Source organism: Sturnus vulgaris, chromosome 14 (genome assembly GCF_052056855.1).
Source record: "Sturnus vulgaris isolate bStuVul1 chromosome 14, bStuVul1.hap1, whole genome shotgun sequence".
In the NCBI taxonomy this organism is placed as follows: domain Eukaryota; kingdom Metazoa; phylum Chordata; class Aves; order Passeriformes; family Sturnidae; genus Sturnus; species Sturnus vulgaris.
In genome coordinates this window covers 535,669-553,674 of record NC_142256.1, presented here as the reverse complement: position 1 = coordinate 553,674, position 18,006 = coordinate 535,669, and the positions used below count along the sequence as shown (strand labels likewise).

At 41.7% G+C, this 18,006-nt stretch overlaps 2 protein-coding genes across 17 annotated transcripts in view; one reads left to right on the top strand and one right to left on the bottom strand.

The window, feature by feature from the left end:
- Positions 1 to 9,107, top strand: part of TEX11 (testis expressed 11) — a 34,043-nt gene extending 24,936 nt beyond the window's left edge. For 3 of the 9 annotated variants that reach the window (XM_088172913.1, XM_088172910.1, XM_088172912.1), the window contains 12 exons: positions 419 to 504; positions 632 to 685; positions 1,124 to 1,164; positions 1,759 to 1,845; positions 2,927 to 2,997; positions 3,559 to 3,672; positions 4,544 to 4,616; positions 4,970 to 5,119; positions 6,142 to 6,250; positions 7,154 to 7,274; positions 7,627 to 7,791; positions 8,786 to 9,107. In XM_088172913.1, coding sequence (XP_088029039.1) covers positions 419 to 504; positions 632 to 685; positions 1,124 to 1,164; positions 1,759 to 1,845; positions 2,927 to 2,997; positions 3,559 to 3,672; positions 4,544 to 4,616; positions 4,970 to 5,119; positions 6,142 to 6,250; positions 7,154 to 7,274; positions 7,627 to 7,791; positions 8,786 to 8,857 — 1,143 coding nt within the window. In that variant the 3' untranslated portion in view covers positions 8,858 to 9,107. Of the gene's footprint in view, positions 1 to 418; positions 505 to 631; positions 686 to 1,123; positions 1,165 to 1,758; positions 1,846 to 2,926; positions 2,998 to 3,558; positions 3,673 to 4,543; positions 4,617 to 4,969; positions 5,120 to 5,748; positions 5,908 to 6,141; positions 6,251 to 7,153; positions 7,275 to 7,626; positions 7,792 to 8,785 lie in introns of those variants that run through there. The other 6 variants (XR_015806642.1, XM_088172911.1, XM_088172914.1 and 3 more) reach the window with 6 other exon arrangements.
- A 4,153-nt stretch (positions 9,108 to 13,260) lies between these two features.
- The window catches only part of DLG3 (discs large MAGUK scaffold protein 3), a 76,945-nt gene continuing 72,199 nt past the window's right edge, over positions 13,261 to 18,006 (bottom strand). For all 8 annotated transcript variants that reach the window (XM_014877142.2, XM_088172904.1, XM_088172903.1 and 5 more), the window contains 2 exons: positions 17,606 to 17,697; positions 13,261 to 15,923 (listed from right to left, as the gene is read on the bottom strand). In XM_014877142.2, coding sequence (XP_014732628.1) covers positions 15,817 to 15,923; positions 17,606 to 17,697 — 199 coding nt within the window. In that variant the 3' untranslated portion in view covers positions 13,261 to 15,816. The remainder of the gene's footprint in view (positions 15,924 to 17,605; positions 17,698 to 18,006) is intronic.

Genomic DNA, 18,006 nt, shown 5'->3' with positions numbered 1-18,006 from the left:
AGGCTGTGTATAAAATACACATAAATCCATGATGAAAATCCTTTGTCCCTGCTGTTTGCCTCTTGATTGGTGACCTGAGTGCTGTCTGAACTGGCTGATTGCATTTCAGGCTATCAGGGCTTTGTTCCCAGCCCTGCGAGGCATGAAAACCTTACCAACCTGTACTAGTCCTGCTCTTGCCACAGGCTCTTTGTGCAGGGAATCATATGATCTCTCCTTAGAGCTTTCTCTGCACGCTCAGGCAATTTTGTGCATAGTCCTTTGTTCATTTTCCTGCTACTGGACTGCACAGACTTAGAATATGTAGTTGCTTTGAGGTTTGTTTTTGTTTGGGTTTTTGTTGTTGTTTTGTTTTGGGTCTTTTTTGTGGTAACTGAGGTAGTGGAGTATATACATAACATGTTTTAATTCTTTTCAGAATGACCAACAAATTGTGGCTATCAAAGCTTTGGAGTATTTGGCTGAACATTTACAAGACTGCCGACAATTATTTACAGCCTTAAAGTAAGAATTCAATATATTTACAAGGAGAAGCATAAGGAAGAAAAGTGGGATCCTTTCAGGAAAATTAGGGCAAACTACACCATTGAAAAAATGTTGTTTCTTCATTGATTGTTTTTCTCATATTTAGATGTTTGGTCCGTCTGATGTTATCAAAAGTCATGGCAGAAAATGCAGAGAAAAGGTGGGTCTGTTTGAAAAAACATTTTTTTATGGTGGATATGTTGTTCTAATTGTGTAATGCTTTCTTTCTGGGCTTTTTTTCTTGCAGAATAATCAAGAGATTATTTTTTATGCTAGTAAAATTCCACCTAGATGACTTCCTAGCTTGGCCTAATGACATCACATAGGAATGTATTTTCAAATTGTATAAACTTTTCTTTAAAGATTTGCTCTTTGCCTTCTTCTTTTATTAATGCATATGCCTGTCAGGTATTTTTAATGGAGGTTGTGAGTTAAGCAGTCTCTGTAACTTTGACACTAGTGGGATATTTTTCCAAAGTTCTGAGTGAGAAGAGTGGATCTATCCGTAACTGGGAAAATATATTCCAACATAAAGAATGTGTTCTGTTGATAAAAAAAACTAATCCATTTTCTAGAACTATTTTTTTCTCCATTCTAGAGATGAAGATGTCAACTCAATACTGAATTCCTTGAACTTGGGTATGTTTTTGTTTTATTTGCATTTTCTGGAGTTCTTCCATATGTGAACATTTTATTATATGATTAGATCCATACCAATGAAATATTTAGACTCCTTATTTCAGTCCAGACTTTCAACTTCCCAGTGAAATCAATGAAAACTAAAGCTGAGATTCAACAGTATTGTGAAGTTGGATCTCAGTGTCACAGGTTTTTGCTTTCAAAAACCTGCAGTACAGCTACAAGTAGAAGATATTTAAGAGCAAAATTAAATCCATAAAAGGTTCCTAGAAGAAAGGCCTCAAACTTGTAATTTAAATTTAAACCCCCTTCTTGTGAAATTAAGTGAAACTCCTCTGCATTAGACTTCAGTGTTCGTGAACTTAGAAGACCAATACTTTTTGGCATCTTCTCTGAAGTGCTGTTTGAGACACCTTTTGCTGTTTTTATAGGGCTTTCTGGAGAATATTAGATTTAAGTTGAGAATAAGTCTTCATCAGGAATTACATGGGCATTTTGGAAACCTCTGCTTTGTAATGTAGGGATTAGACTTGGAAATGTGATTATTCTGTTCCAAAAGTGGTTCTTTTGTATTGAATTATATGTTTTCTGCAGCTCACAAGAAACTTGTTGAGTCTTTCACAGAAGAGAAATTTACAGGGGATATGAGGATCCTTGAAGCTCACTGGTTTAGAAAAGTTGGTAGGTTGCTCTCTCAAAATCTAAACTGAATCTCCCCTGTCATTATTGGTCCTTTAAAACAGCAGTTTTAAAGTTTGCCTTGAACTGCAGACTGTGATATCCAAACAGCAAGCATTATCACAGATAAAGTGGTTTCTAGTAGAAAATGCAGCTCCTATGGGGCTGCCCTAAGCTTTATGCATAGTGTTGTCTCTGGATCCTCATTTTGTAGTCCTTGTTACACTGTTTTGGTAAAGGATTAGTGTATTTGCTGTCTATAAATAAAAATACAAGCTTAGGGTAACAAGTTGAACCAATTTTTCAGATTCTTGCTTCTGTCAGAGCATATAGGAGAGAAAACAGTTGCAATCAGTATCATAAGGCCTCTGGTTTTGCACACATCCTCAAAATATAACCCTGATCCAATAAAGAGTGGCAAGGGAGGGGGAGAAACAGCAGAAGTTGAATACAGTGACATGAGCATGAATGGAATCATGACCTCTCAAAGGCAGCATTCTCACAGGATAAACAATTCAGAGGCTACAAAAACATGTCCTATGGAATAAATTAATGTGAAAGTTGCTGTAGAATATAAACACTTAATCGGGTCAAGCTCTCATACATAAATAATTTGATTGCCTTTAGATGCTCATCCATTTATTACTCAGAACTGTGTACTTAATTGCCACGTACTTGACCTTGCTGGGGTAAAATGAGGAGTGGTTCAAGATGTTGTGGATTTTTTCCTATTTCTTTTTTATTTGTCTTGGGAATACTGTTCAACACTTCCACTCATGTGCTGGCTGTGTTAACTTATATAGGAAAATGCTTTTCCCAGTTCATGCTTTTGTTGGCAGGGTGTGTGCTAGAATGGGTTCTTGGTTGTGGTGAAATTATCAAGGCAAAATTTGAAAGCATAAATTAGCTATTTTAACAAATCACTAGTAACAGTATTTCTTGCTGTTGTTAAATGAGCTGTTGATGACATATTGGTTTAGAAATAGAATTGTAGAAAGTGAACTGCTTATTGCTAGAGATTAGATGGGCACACATGTAGCAGTGCAAATTTTTTATTCTGTCTCTATTTTTATGTCTTTGTTAGCTTGGAACTTAGCTGTACAGTTCAAGGAAAGCCCTGAAAAGATGAGGGATTTTTTTGTACTATCTTTCAAGGTATTTACTCTTTCTAATAGTGTTTCTAATTGAGGAATATTTTCATCTGTCTAGTTCTTCTAGAAGTCATATCCAGGTTTAGGTGTCTCCATGGAGACATATTTTTGTGCTCTGAAGATGGAGTGTTTTTGTCACAAGGAGATTGACTTGTAATATAAAATGTGTGCAGTATTGTCATACTTTACATTCTGTTTCTTAAGAATATAATAAACTTAAGACTTCAATGAGAAATTTCTAAAATAAGTGGATTCTGATATTTGTAAACTGTATCATTAATACAAACATGTTAAGTACTTGGGTCCTATCTTTATGCAGGAATTCTACCAATACTGTCGGTTTTGTATGTGCTTTAGAGAGGGGACTCCAACTCTGCTTTACCCTTTAAATAATCCTTTTGTGTAATTGTAAAAGTAAATTAAAAGTAAAATTAAAATATGAATGTATACTACTCATGACTGATTCCTGCAAGTGTCATAGAAGAGGGTCAGCAATCATCTGTTCACAAGCAAATTGCTTTATATGGTTAAAATTCTCATTACCTTTTCCTATTTTTGGTGTCAGTTGTCCCAGTTTTGTCCCTCTGACAAAGCTGTTCTAATTGCTCAGAAGACATGCCTGTTAATGGCAGCTGCAATTGATCTTGAAATGGGGAGACAAGTTACACATTCAGAACAGGTAGGGCAAAGCCTGTTAACTATTTCTGAATGTACCATGTATGTACCACGAATGTAGCATTTTTTTCCTTTTGATTTTGAAGTCCTAGTTTTTTCACTCAGAACGGGATATTGAGAATGTAAGCAATGGAATATTTCATAGTCACTTAGAATGGATGCACCTTTCCAGACAATTGTAAATGTTGGATTTTTGTAAATTAGCTCAGTATGTTTGAATGGGTTTGTATCAATAAAGGGTCATGGCAGTATCTTCTGAGAGGAATTTCAGTCTACAAGATATATATTGTAAGGAGTCTGCTGCTAAATGTGGGTTAGTCAGAAAGACAGTTACTGCTGTTGCTAAAAGTAGTTACCACTGTGGTTGTGATAAAACTCACTTTTTGTTTTGTCTTGTGTTTATGCATACATCTGTTTATGGGGAGTGGAAGAGGGCATTGTGCTTACTGTGGTAAAAAGATTAAGGAAAACACAGAGGTTGTGAAGGAAGTACAGAAGTCTGGTATTGAGTGATTGTAGACAATTCTGTGGAGGGCAACAGCTACTTGTGCTGTGGCATTTAGTGGTTTGTCAGTCTCAATAGCACTATTTTTTGCTTGGAAGCTGGAACAGTTATGTCCCTTAGGAACTTGGATGGTTCTTTCTGGGCCAGTGAAATGTTCATTGTGAAGTAGCTTTGTCTGAGATGTGGAGTAGCTTTGTCTGAGATGTGGAGGTCTTTGAAAAAGAGAAAAAACCCCAAGAACCCAGTAATGGGTATAGGCCATTTACTAACTAGGCTGATTCTTAATTTATTTTGTAGTTAGTTCTGACATAATTATTCATTTTGCTTTTAAAATTATGACAAAAATAACTTATTTAATTTTGTAAAATAGACAGAGCTTTTTAGTCAGGCCCTTCAACATCTTCAGACATGCAAGGAGATATGGAAGGTGCTGAAATTAACAGGTAAGCTACAAAGTGTGTGTTTTCAGCACACATAACTCTTAGTCACAATATTAATGAAAAATGCAGAGCATGTGGAATTGTTGTCTCAGATGAAGTTTATTGGAGTACATAGATGACAATATGATAAAAGTTGAGCTTTAAGTGGCTGTTAGCCTAGCAGATGCAGGGTTCACTTTTTTTGGTAGGATATTGGTAGAAAATTTCCATTAGGTATTCCTTGAATGGCAAATTCCACTTGCTCTATTGATAAGTCTGAGTACCTTGATGGGTGCCTGTTGGAATCAAAAATTATCTTATAGTACAGCTTCGAGAAAATTCATCATTACATGCAGGCAATCCTGTCTCTTTTGTAGGAGATTTTGCTAAAGACCCAACAGACACGTTGTTGCTGCTTTATGAATTTGAAGCAAGATCCAAACTGAATGATCCAACACTTCACAATCTCATGGAGTCAGTCTGGGAGCAACCACAAATAGAGATCAAGACACTTGAAATCATTGCATGTAAGGACTTTTATAGATCTTCAGGTCATAAAAAAAGAGCTTTATTTCTCTTTCCTGTTCTTTTGAGGTGACCAGGATTATCATGTATTGTATAACATACAGAAAATAGGTCTAACAATATATATTTTGTCCTGAAGTGAAAATGCTTAGGATCTCAGCAACGTTAGGAGAGCTTTGTTTTGAAATGACAGATGACATGGATGATAAACCAGAAAGTTGTGATATCTTTCCATTTCTAGACCTGAGATACTTATATAGCTGTGAGCCTGGAAAGGGTTTTTCAGATAAACTTTTACATACTCGAAACTGGCATAGGCCAGAGAATGACCCTCACTGATTCATGCCCCAGTACAGAAGTTTTGGGCTGTGGACTTTGGATAGATACTTTAAGTGTATTTAAGCTGCTAAGATAACCTTAAGTTTCAACTTAAAGTTTTTATAGTCAATCTGTAAATAGCACTTCTCTAGAGTGTGCCATACTTTCATCACAAAATCCTAGCCATGAAAACATGCTTGAAAATCTGGAGCAGGATCCAAGTAAGATGAGGAGCATTTAGAATTACCATGGCAAGTCTTTGGAGGGTGTCCTGTAGGATTGCATAAACACCTTCTGTTCTCTTGCCCTGAAGGAGTTTCACTCCAGCGCCTGGAGACACCATTCTAAATCCTGCTCCTGCATAAGGTTTCGTTTCCATCTGGATTTTTGTGTTCAAAGAGACAAACAAAACTCTTTAGACAGTGCCTCCCACCAGAACTTTTTTGTATTACTACACTGGAGGTAAACAGCGGTGAGTTATGGAACTTTCCGTGCTTCTGCCTCATTGTTCTCATTGATGATGTGCTTAGTAAGAAAGAGGGAGAGAAGCACCAGCTTGTGACCAGCCCATTATGCAGATCTCTTTTCAGTTGTTTTTCACAAGGGATCTGGCAACATGCTGTAGTTTATTTTAGTGACCTATGAGATTGAAATCTGACTTCAGTAATTTGTCTTTTATTCTTCTCTATTTTCTTTTACTTTTAAGCATTAGCAATGGAAGCTCCAGCTCGGTATCCTGTACTGTGTAAGAAAGCTCTCAAGAGTGCACTAAACCTTCACAGAAAGCAGGCTGTCATTGATGCTGAGAAATTTAGGTTAGTGTTATCACATAGCTTTTGCCATAAGCCTGTGACTGGAAATGCTGACAGGGAATAAAGCCTTCGATTTGAAAAAAAGTGGATTTTATTCTATATCCAAGGTTCCAGCCTTGACTGGCCCACCAATGTACCTCTGAAGGATGACTGCCTAACAGATGTTTTAACTGCAGTTTGTTTACATGGCATATTTTCTGGCACAGTCCCGTTTCCAATAAATTAATCTGTTGAGGAAGGAAAATTAAAATTGGAACCAGAAGAGGTCTCTGGTTGTTTCTTGTGAGGAAAGTGTTCATTTCAAATGTTATTCTGGAGTAGTGAGCTGAGTATTTCACAGACAGAGAAGAGAAATTAAGGGTTGAGAAGAAAGCTATGAGTTGTAAGGTAGTGATGCCACATAGTACATATGTGATTTATTTAGCATATTTATGTGTTACTTATCCTTTCCAAGTTCCTTGAAGTAAGCACTTGGCAAAGACAACTGTTGATATTGCCTTTCTCACTTCACACTGACAAAGACAGAACTGTTTTCAGAACCCTGTATTTGTTACTGATTTTCTGAGGATGCTGCCTAGGTAACTCTTGTTGGTGAGGTACTTTTCTCTTGCTGTCATGTGTAGCACCCTAGGAAGTACTGTGATTTTCTTTCTGTGTCACTGCAGAGACCAGCAATGAAAATAAATAAGTACTAATTCCTCTTGACTCTGTTTTTTCATAGTTTGTATGAATAAGATCTGATAGTATGAAAATGTATGTTTCTCCTACAAGAATATGAGTGTAGTAAACACCAAGGTAGACATGTCTGACAATCATAGAGAAATAACTCAGTGTGCTCCTGATACTAAAAAATGTTTATGCACATGGTATTTAATGTCTCCTCTTTTGCTCTCTTTCAATCCTCAGCAAATGCTTACACAGTTTGATTAACATTTCTTTGCCGACTGGATTGACAGACTTGGAAACCTGTGTGCTGCAGGAGGTGTGGGACTACTTTGAAGATGCTCTGAGTGTAGTCAGCAGCACAGTAAGTTGAAGAGGAAACCAAGACACTGAGAGATGATCCTGAGCACATTTGAAAAAAATTGGCATTAGACTGAGAATCATTAGTAAAATGAGCATTACATAGCGTTATATGTGGAGCTGCTAAGATTGTGCCAGTAAAAGATACACTGAAATTACCTAAAAAAAAAGTCTTTTGGATATTTAGGACTGCATTAAAAATTTTCCTTGGATTTTGTAAGGGACTTTTCTCCCATTGCTTAGGAGGAAAAAAAACCCAACTGTTTTCTTACTCTAAAATTAAACTCTTGACTTGTCGGTTTTGAAGTGAGGATTCTATTGGCTAATGAGGTGCTGCTGCTTGTTTGCTACCTCAGGATGCTTACCCAGAGATGGAGATCCTTTGGTTGATGACAAGAGCCTGGAATACAGGAATATTTCAGTATACTGTTGGTAAATACAAGGAAGCTGAGCAGTGGTGTGGATTGGGAATGCGTTTCCTCAATCACTTAGGATCTCTGAAGAAAAGCTATGAAGGCCATGTAAGTGTACACAGAGGGATTTGAGGATATGGGATGGGATGTCTGGTCTGCATTTGAGGTGTAGATCTGGGTGAAGAAACCACTGCTGATGATCTTTAGAGTTTCAGGAGAATCATGGTATCTAAATATTTTGGGGGAGCCTGGTGCTAAACAATTTTTCCTAAGTGAAGCCAGAAAAGTTTTGATAGACAATAGGGAGAATAACATAGCATTCTTTTACTGAAAGGGTGATGTAAATGGATGACGGGAAATGAACTTCTGACTCTTTGTGGCCATGGGAGAGCTTTGTACCTTTGCCTGCTTTAACTAAAATCAAGTTGTTGTACCAGTTTACTTAAATCAGCTGTTATATTAATACTTTCAAGGTTGGTTTCGAGTATAATCTAATGTCTTATAAACAGAGTTTAAGACAGTGTGAAGAAAATCACTGCAGCTCATCTTCTCAGGTGTAATTTAGCCTCTTCCTATGAGGGAGAAATTTACAGGCTTGCACTTTTGTAGGTGACACTTTGTAACAACACTTTTTCTTACTCTGTCACAAGTAAGCTTTCTACAGCTTTTGGCTGCTGCTCCACTGGCTGGTGTCACCATTCATTCTCGTGTACAAGCTGAGAAATCAAAGGATTGGCTGTAACTCTTACACCATTTTAAATTCATCAATTAAGACAATAAGAGCTGACAATAAGAAGTCTTTCCCATCCTTAACATCAACTCCCAATATCTGTGATTTGGTGAATAGGTTTGTGTACTGATATAAGACTCAGATAGAAACTATGACTGTAAATAAAACCACTTTTGTTAGGTTGCACTGATCTTTTTTCTGAAACCATTGTATTTAAACCTATGCCAAAAATCTTTACATCAGTTTGAAATTTTAGGTTTAGAAGCTGGTGGTAGTTCCCACCTATTCCCTTGGTTCTGTTTTCTGTCACTTTGTTGAATAATACATTTTTAATCTATCCTTGTTGACAACTGTGGTGCTTATGTTCTCCAGATGTTTGGCCTTTACAGTGAGGTTCTGGACAAGCTGGACAGAGCAAAAGGATTTATTCCAAATGAAGAATAATGACAGCCACAACTACAAAAAAAGGAAAGCAGTCTCTCTTGGAAACGTTCTGCTGAATGAGAGGCCATTGGCTCTGTGAAGGCACAGGGCCATGGGAACAGTGGAAAAGAAACCAGGATCTCCTTGTTGGCAAAAAAAGTTATGTACTTTTTAGGAAGTGTTTATTCAATAAATGTAATTATTTTCCTCTAGGGAAAGATTTTCATTCTCTGGAGCTATTTAACAGTTAGAAATAAATATTTAACTTTTACATGAGATGTCTCTGCTGTTGTGTAACAGGTTGGTTTAAATATCTGGTTTTAGTAGCAAATGGCAATGAGCATTATAAAAGTCTTTAAAAAGTATTCCATCTCCTCTGGTTGTCATAGCTGCCTTACTGCATAAATATTTATCAGATTGTTTAGTTTCCAGTCCATTTCAGTGGGGACAAGAATTCAGAGCTGTTTGCTGGTTTCACAGTCCCTTGGAATAGAAAAGCCAACACTGCTGAGCTCGGGGAAGAAGCTGCAGCTGTCACTGGCGGTGCTGTGAGGGCTGCACTCCTCCCTTCAGCTCACTGAACCCTGGGCCAGGCAGGTGCTCAGCAAGTCTGACCACCTCTGGAACTTGGCTGTGGGAAACCTGGGATTGAGCCAGTGAGGAATCCTGTCTGTGTGAGAGTGGGGTGTGCAGGGAGCCAAACGAGGTCACTGGAGCTGCCACTGTGAAGGGACTTCGGTCCCAGCAGGGCAGTCTGGGGTGGTGCCAGTGTGACCCCGGGAGGGACATCTGAAGGGTCACACAGGGGAGCTCCTTAACAGGAGGATGGATGTGTTTAGTGTAAATTATCTTCTTAATAGTGAACTTAAATCAGTTCACCAGACCTAATTTGGGTCTCCGAGACACTGTTTTCAGATCTCTAATGCACAATGTGCTGCCTGTTTAACTAAGAAATACCTTTAAATCCAGGTCTCAAATGCCACAGAAAATCCTTCTGGAGTCACAATTTTGGAGATCCATGCTGCATCACAGCAGTGGGGGATTCTAAACGATGCCACAAATTCAAAGGGATCCATCCTGCCTGCAGTATCTCCTTGGAGCCTGCCAGGCTGGCTTTAATTACTGCTCAGTTCTGACTTGCACACACACATAAACATGTAAAGGTGTCACACTGTACCTGGTGAGAACAGCCAGCTTCTACAGCCATAGAAGGCAACAAGTACTAAATGTGGGTTTGCCTACAGCCAGAATGGTTTGAATTTTTTCCTTGGAGTTACTGTTTGATTTCTTTTATGCTACAGACAGCACCGAAGAGCCTGGATCAGATAAGGTTCAGACTCTGCTGATAGTACTCATCTCTTCCTGCACATTTTTACACAGGCTTACACATTTTATTCCAGGCTTAGTATTTACCAAAGGGTTTAACTAGGGTAGGAATTCCTCTCCCAGCTGAATCAGACTGTAATTAGCTGCATTTCCAGTGGCCATTCCCAGTAGTAATTTGTGTACAGTCACAATTTTGCAAGTGTTTGCTGGTGCAAATGCAGATGGTTCAGGTTATTTTACCAGGCTAAATGTTGCTTTACAGTTCAGTAGCCCATCAAGGGTGACTGTGGTTTATATCTTTTTAAACCAGCAACAGCTGACCTATAAAAAAAAATACAGCTGTTCATTCCTCCCCCATTCTTATCTTTTCATTGATCCCTGTTTTGTTTCAGCTCAGAGAGCCTGTGTGCTCATCCCTGGATGTGCACAAATGCCTCCAGAGAGTGGCATTGCAGCAGTAGTTTCCCATTTACACATCATTGTGGGTGTGCTGGACCCTGGTTCTGTACTACAGACTCCTCCTTGCTTTGGAGAGCACGAATGGATCGTTCAGGACAGGAGGTCACAAACTTCCACCCCTTTCCCCTCCCCCCCGCCAATCTGGTAAATTCTTCACCATTTGAGGAGAAGCAACAGTGCAGGGGCGCAAAAGAATTGCAGCGTGAAATGGAGCACGGGTCCAGGGAGAGGGCGATTCTAAACCTGGGATTGATGGGATTGTGGCTGCAGGGAGCCTGCCCTGGGAAAAACATGTTTGCTGAGAAGAGTCTGGGAATGGGGCAGGGCAGGGAAGATACCAGCTGATCCCCGGAGCCCCTCCTGCTACCTCGCACCCAGAGAAACCTGCAGTAGGAGCGGGGCTGCACTGAGGGTGCACCTCCCACCAGACGGTGTGGGAAAAGCTTTGCTCCCACTGTTGTGGCTGCATTGAGCGTTTGGGAGAGGCAGAAAAGGAAGAGGGGCTGGCCTGGCCACTAACATTTAGAAGTGGTCACAATAATCAGAAATCAAGGTAATTGGAAGAGGGCTGAAGCTCATTAGACGATTGGGCAAAAGCTTTTGTCAAGCAGTGCACTGGAACTAGGGGAGGAAATTCCACAGTCACCCCTGTGCTGAGTCAAGCCTGGCCCCAACCAGGTATTGCAAGTCCCGTAAGTGCCCCCACGTGTTTGTACCATTCAGAGATGCTGCACTGATTGACCCTAACAATGTGTAATGTTTACCCTAAAGGTAAACAAATGACCCTAATTTTGGAGGCAAGGGATATAAATAAACACTGAAGGTCAAGGTGTACCCAAGGATTCTTGAAGAGACACCTCTGACATGATGATAACTTTACCTGCTTCACAGCAGATGCTTCAGTGCCATGAATCCTGCTGTGACAGCCTGAGGAAAGCAGAGAACAGCAGTTCTTGAAGATTGTGCTGCCAAGCATCGTTAGCAACAATGGGCGTATCTAAGACAGGTCCATCAGTGGGAAAAGATTTTTGAGAAAATTATAATTACATTCCCTTAAAGCCCCTCTTCCAATAGCCTCACAGCACAACCTGTGCTTTTCTGCACACCCAGAGCTGCAGACAGAAGACATGTTTCTCAAGAGGACAAGCAGCTTAAAAGTCTAATTTTCTAGAGGTGTCTTAGGGCAGATTATTTTCATGCCTGTTGCAGGCAGCTGTGGCAGGACGTCTTGTGAGAGAAAAGAACCAGCTCCTACATTTCACAATTAGATATCAGGACCATTATCACGACAGTGCTCTGCTATTCTCGGGACCAGGACTTTGCAAAGGCAGAGCAACTTGTTCTTAGCCTGGAAAGTGGGTGGTTACAGCTTTAACAGTGCAGCTTCCTTCTCCATGCCACCCTTTCTCTTCACATCTTGGTTTCTCTTCCAGAGGTTGTTCTGCTTTACAGGAATGACAGGGTTTATTTGAGAGCATAACTCTGTGTTCCTCTCCCCACTGGAACCTGAATGTTTCCCTGCCACAGCAGATGGAGGTGACACATGAGCTCAGAACACATCATGGTTTGCCATGGGAGGGGTGTCTGCAGCCCCACACTGGAACTAACCCTGGGCTGGGCAGAGCAGCCTGGCAGTGCTGAGGCAGCCAGCAGCAGACAATGCTTCTGTGTTGCTTCATCCATGGCTCTCAGTCTGTTATTAGGCAAGCAAACAGTTTGATGTTTGAGAATGCTAATTCTAGCATCAGATCTGCTTAGCAACTGCTTAATATTCCTGTGTTTTGTGGACAACCACCACCAGACTGATCTGATCAGTTAAAGGAGTTTCTAAAAGGTTTTTAATTTGTCCAGTGAGCTTCACAAACTGAAAAGTCAGCAAACTGTGTGCCCATGCTCAGTCGATACAACATCCTTGTTCCCCTGAAATCTCAATTTGTTTTCTTCTATGCAGTTTGAAAGTGAAAAAGAAATTTAGTATTTAAAACCAAACTCCTTCACCCTTCTGTCAGCTCAGCTAAATGTGAAAGCAGATTCAGGCACAAAAGCACTGTGACACTCCTTTAACCATATTTGTCTTCCAGGGAACACTCCTTTTCCTTGCATTTGAAAGGTACTAAAAATTATACTAGTTGTCTTTACAACTTCTCTCTGATATTTAAATAGCATGTTAAAACTGTAAAAAGAATCTGTATATTAGCTGGACTATGTATTTACTTTGTTGTCTTTATATCCAATACAAGAACAATTATGTAGCAGCACATAAACCCTATTATTTGTAAAGCAACCTCCCCACAATTCAAGCCATGATCCAAAATACATTTATAGTGTTGTGTCATCAGGCTAGACTTAACCTGGGTTAAAACAACCCAACCAAAAGCACTTTTCAGTGTCTGAGTTACAGCTGTAAATAAGCCCACTTATTTTCTTTTGTTTTCTACTTTTTAAAAATTTCTTTTTTCCACTAGGCAAGTTCTCAGACAGCACCTTTTATACTAAAAAAGGCTTTTTTTCCCCTAAACCACTGTCAACACTTCAGTTTGCCAGACAGACACCATATCAAGAGTTGTTAACAGCAGCACCAAAAAAAACAGATCTGGTACTCAATGAAGGACTCTACAAGAAGGTCTCAAAGACAAGAGTTCTTTGCAACTCTGTTTATTAAAAATATATGTCTCCTTGGAAGAAACACTGTTAACCAACTACTGTTGTCATGATCAATTTGATACTGTCAGCTATGCCATGGAGTACATAATCTTTTTCTCCACCTGACTTCATAGAGGGAGACAGGCTATTAAGAAAAAAGAGAAAAAAGAAAAAAAAAAGACAAAAAAGATAGGAATGTGTGACTAGCACCTTAAGGACTTTTGTTTCACTTACTCCACTTCTTCAGGGACCGACATTTATAGCAGCTGGAGCAGGACCAGCGGGGCAGGGGCTGGATGCCCGACAGAAATCCATTGCCAAAGTTCTGTGTGCTCCTTTAGGGTCGGTCCCAATGACAGCAGAATCCTCCTGCCCTCCACCATGCTCATGGCTGCATCTCTCCTGCAGCTGTGTCCTGGCCCCAGAAGCTGCTCGGTCCCTGCAGGGCTCCTTGGGATGCAGGATGGCCAAAGGGAAGCTTCTGCCCAGTCAGCACTTGGACAGTCCTAGAGCAGCTCTGGCTCACACTGACAGCCGTGGCCTGTGTGCCAGGCACTGAGTGACACACTGAGAACCATCACCTCGGGGAGAGGGGACCACAGCTTGTCCCTGCCAAACAAGGGGAGAAGGAGACTTACCTGGTCTGCTTGGACAGTGACCTCCTGTGCTGTGGGGTGTGGCACCGTGTGAGGAAAGCTCTGTAAGGTGGGAGCCTTCAGACCTGAACTCTGAGCACCCAGCACACACTCCTCAAAGGCCACATGAGTGTCCCCAGCTCCACATAAGGGTCTGTTCCCACACTGGAGCCCCACTCAAGCACAGAAGCCAAAGTGTCCTCAAAGGCAGACACGTCCTAGCTTAGGGCCAAGTGTCTCGGTGCCAACAGTCGCCTCTCTTGAAAAATGCCAGTGCCCAGTGGATGGGGCAGCTCTGCAACCCCTGCGCCTCTGCCTGCCAGCTGGGGCACCACTTCAGGGTTTTGGGGTGGCTTGGGGGAGGCATCAGAACCCAGCTTCAGCCACAGGACTCACAGAGATGTCAGAGACAGAGCCAGGCAAGGTGGGCACACAGTCACCTTTGCTGGAAGGACAGCCCCTCCCCTGGGAGAGCCACCTCCAGCACTGCACACAGCAGGGCTGGGAACTCGGCATGGAGCAGGGAAGAGAGGAAGTTTTTCAATTCTGTTACTGATCTGGAAAATGTGAGTGTCCATCCAAGGCACAGCTGGGGGCTTTTCCTGCCAGTGGCAGAAGGGAATGCCAGTGTGCTGCCACAGGCCAGAATGGGTCATTCCACCTGCACCCACAGGTACAGGGCCAGTCCAACATCCCAGGTTTTTCACAGCAACACAGGACAGTGAGTACATTTGTTCCATGTGGCCAGTAAAGTATTTCTTAACTAAACACCACAGATCTAGATTCTATTTACAATAGAGCCAGCTTAAAAAATAAGTTAAAAAACAGGATTTTATACCCATTCAGTCCATCATTAACAAGAGAAAAATGGAATAATAATAATAATAATAATAATAATAATAATAATAATAATAATAATAATAATAATAATAATAATAAAAAGCCAACACGACAACACAATATGGTTTTGGTTTAAAATCAGCTTAAAAAAATAGAACCAAAAGGAAACCTCTCATGCAAACACATAAGGTGGTGCGTAAAACAATGTGCAATTTAATATGTAGTATCATCCATTCTCTTGCTCCGCAGCCTCCTGCTCAGTCTCTGTCTCCCAGCCTCTCTCAGGCCAGCTGCTGCTCCTTGCTCTGGTCCCTCCTGCACAGGCAGTACCAGTCTTTGCCCTGTCTCAGACCCAGGCTGGCTGCAGGGAACTGGCCTGGATGGGAGAAGTTTCCAAAGCCCCTGGTACCGTTTTGAGCTCTTCCTGCCCAAGTGGACTCCCTACACCAAGTGGTTGGGACAGAGGAACTGAAAGAACCTTGCAATAACACAACACCTTTCCAGAGAGGTCCCCCAGATTTCCTAGTCCACATACATATATATATATATAATATATATATAATATCTCTCCTCTATATTATATATAAATTACATATACAGATAAATAAAATGCTTTCTGCTGCCCATCTGTCGCACTGTTCAGAGCTGCTAGACAGTCACACTTGGAAAAATGCCCCTGGAGCTCTGATACCAGCTCATGTGTTCAGAGTCCATTGTTTCACTTGTTTTCTTACATTAGTCCTTAGCCGCCTCCTCCCATCTTGATTCTTTGTTTAGTTAATAATAATAATAATAATAATAATATAATAATAATAATAAAAAAACGACCTTGAATGGGTTCTCGTCTGTCTCTAATGGAGCAGTGGGAAGGTCCATGCAGGAATGGTGGAAACAGTCACGCGATGAATGATATGAGTTCATCCCAACAAAAGAAACAGGACTAGAAAACTCAATTTTGTGACGATCTAAAAAAGGGAGCAGGAATAGTTTTCATATCCCTCCCCCTCGGGGCAGAGGGCTTGGATGGGTGGGACTTCAGAGATCTTCTGCTCACAGGGAAGCAGGTGGGAGACATCTTCAGAGTTTCTCTGGGGACGGGACCCAGATGTAGTGCCCGGACTGGTCCTCAATGATCTGTTTGATTTTGCTGTAAATTTCTTCAAGAGAGTCTCCTTGTACGATGGCTGGAAGAGGAGAGAACAAGCAAGACCTTGAGCAGCAGGCAGCACTGCCGTGAGTTATGTCAGAGCCTTCCTGCTGCCCCAAAGGGCCAATGGCACAGCCAGCAGGGACTGAACCAGGCGGTGTCAGAGGAGCTGCCATGGGCCCAGTGACACAGAGGGTTAAAGTAGCAGCTCGGCAGGGATTAGCCAGCTCTGATCCTGGCTGGCAGAGGCCCTGGCTGTGTGCAGGACTGGCTGGCCTCTCCACACCAGGCTGCTAATCAGCTTTGCAAACCGTGTCAGGCACTGCCCTAGGGCTGGCACTGCCACGGCTGCACTGACCAGAGTGAGGCAAGGCAGGGCTGGGGCAGCTCAGTGGAGTGTCCCTTCCCTCTGGTTTTCCTTCTGGCCAGCTGCTGAAGGCTCCTCATGTTTGCTGCTTCCCCTGCTGAGGGGTGGGAGCACAGAGCTCTCAGGCTGGGAAGGGCCAGCATGCTCCCAGCAGCAATCCCTGCCCAGTCCTGATGCTTAGCACAGACACAGCATGAGACACTTTACTGTGCTGCTTACATCACAGCAAGATGCACGAGAAGGGCCAAAGCTTTCTGGTAATCCAGCCTGCCTCTGTAACTCAGCCAGGACCATCCTCCAGCACCTCTGCTCCTTCATTCTAAGCTGCTGGCACAGAACCCGTGACAGCGACCATCACTCTGCCCATTACCCAGTTCTTTCAACACATTTCAGCCAACAGCATTCCTTTTTCATAGGTCAACATCAAACTCGCCCTACAAGCGCACAGTGGCATGTTGAGGGCCTGCAAAACTGTGGTATGTCTTCCTGGAGGAACACCCAGAAGCTCTGGAGCTGCTGCCCAGGACAGGAGGTCTGGGGAAAGCTCGCAGTGTTTATACCCAAATATTTGCCTAGCTGAAATCAATTTTTGGAAAACATCCTGCCTGAGGGTTTTCCCAGTAGCTATTAGGTGGGTAATACACACTTTGGCAACATTATCATTCCTTAGCTTAAGAAGAAACAGCTATTGCACTGGAGAAAAGATGGAAGACCAGTTTTTCTGCCTCTTCACCTGCCTGTGGTTTTCCAGAATTAATCATGTTACAAACTTTAGTTCCTTAATGCACAAGGATGTCTGTGTCATGAGCAGTTCATCTCAGCAGGCACAAAGTGTCAGCAACCCCTGACTGGCTCTTGAGCAAAGACTACTTAGGAAGCAAGCCAAACTTCCAGTCTTTTTCAGTTGATGTTTTGTAATAACTCAGGACTGTCTCCACCATTTAGGTCACTAATTTTTTATCTTTCATCTTTAGAAACTTCTCTTTTCTCTCTTTGAAAATGCTCCCCTTTTCTCCTATGCAGGGAGTTTACTTGTACTTGAAACCCTGAGCTTCTCCTGCTTAGGGATTTTTAGATTTTCTATTATTGTTGAAGTTGGTGGTAAGCTTTCACAAACTCAGAAAATCCTGCCTGACAACTTTTCTCCTCCTCTATGACTGGTTTACTCCTGTCCACTGAACTTGGAGGAGTCCCCTTGCAGAGCCCTCCTGGCAAAGTGCCATTTCTTTTTTGCTTTGATGAAGCTGGATGTTTTCCCATGACCCTGTAGCAGGACAGTGCTGGCAGAGAGGTCACAGCTGCAGGACAGAAAAATGAAGTAAATCAGATACAAGCCTGCTCAGGACACTCACCTGTAAAATATTCTCCAAACTCTTGCTCAAGTTTCATGGCTTTGTCAAAGACCTTGTTGGCTTGTTCATATGTTTGTCTCCGGTTCATCTCCCTGCCATGCACAAAAATTAGAAACTTTTTAGCTTTTTTTCTTAGCAATGAACAGAAGCAAAAATAGCCCACAGAGCCAGAGTGCTTGGAAATCCTCTGCTCACAGGAATGGAAGCTGTGCAGGACCCAGCTCCCAAAGGCAGGGCTCTTCCCCACAGACTCCAGACTGCCTCGGCACTTCATCTCAACTTCCACCAGTTCTTCCCATTACCACCTACCCCACCCTCCTTGACTATAGCATGGAAGAGAATTCAAATTCAAACAATCCCTTAAATTTGTGAGACTGCTGCAGAAGTCTCCCTGCTTGCCT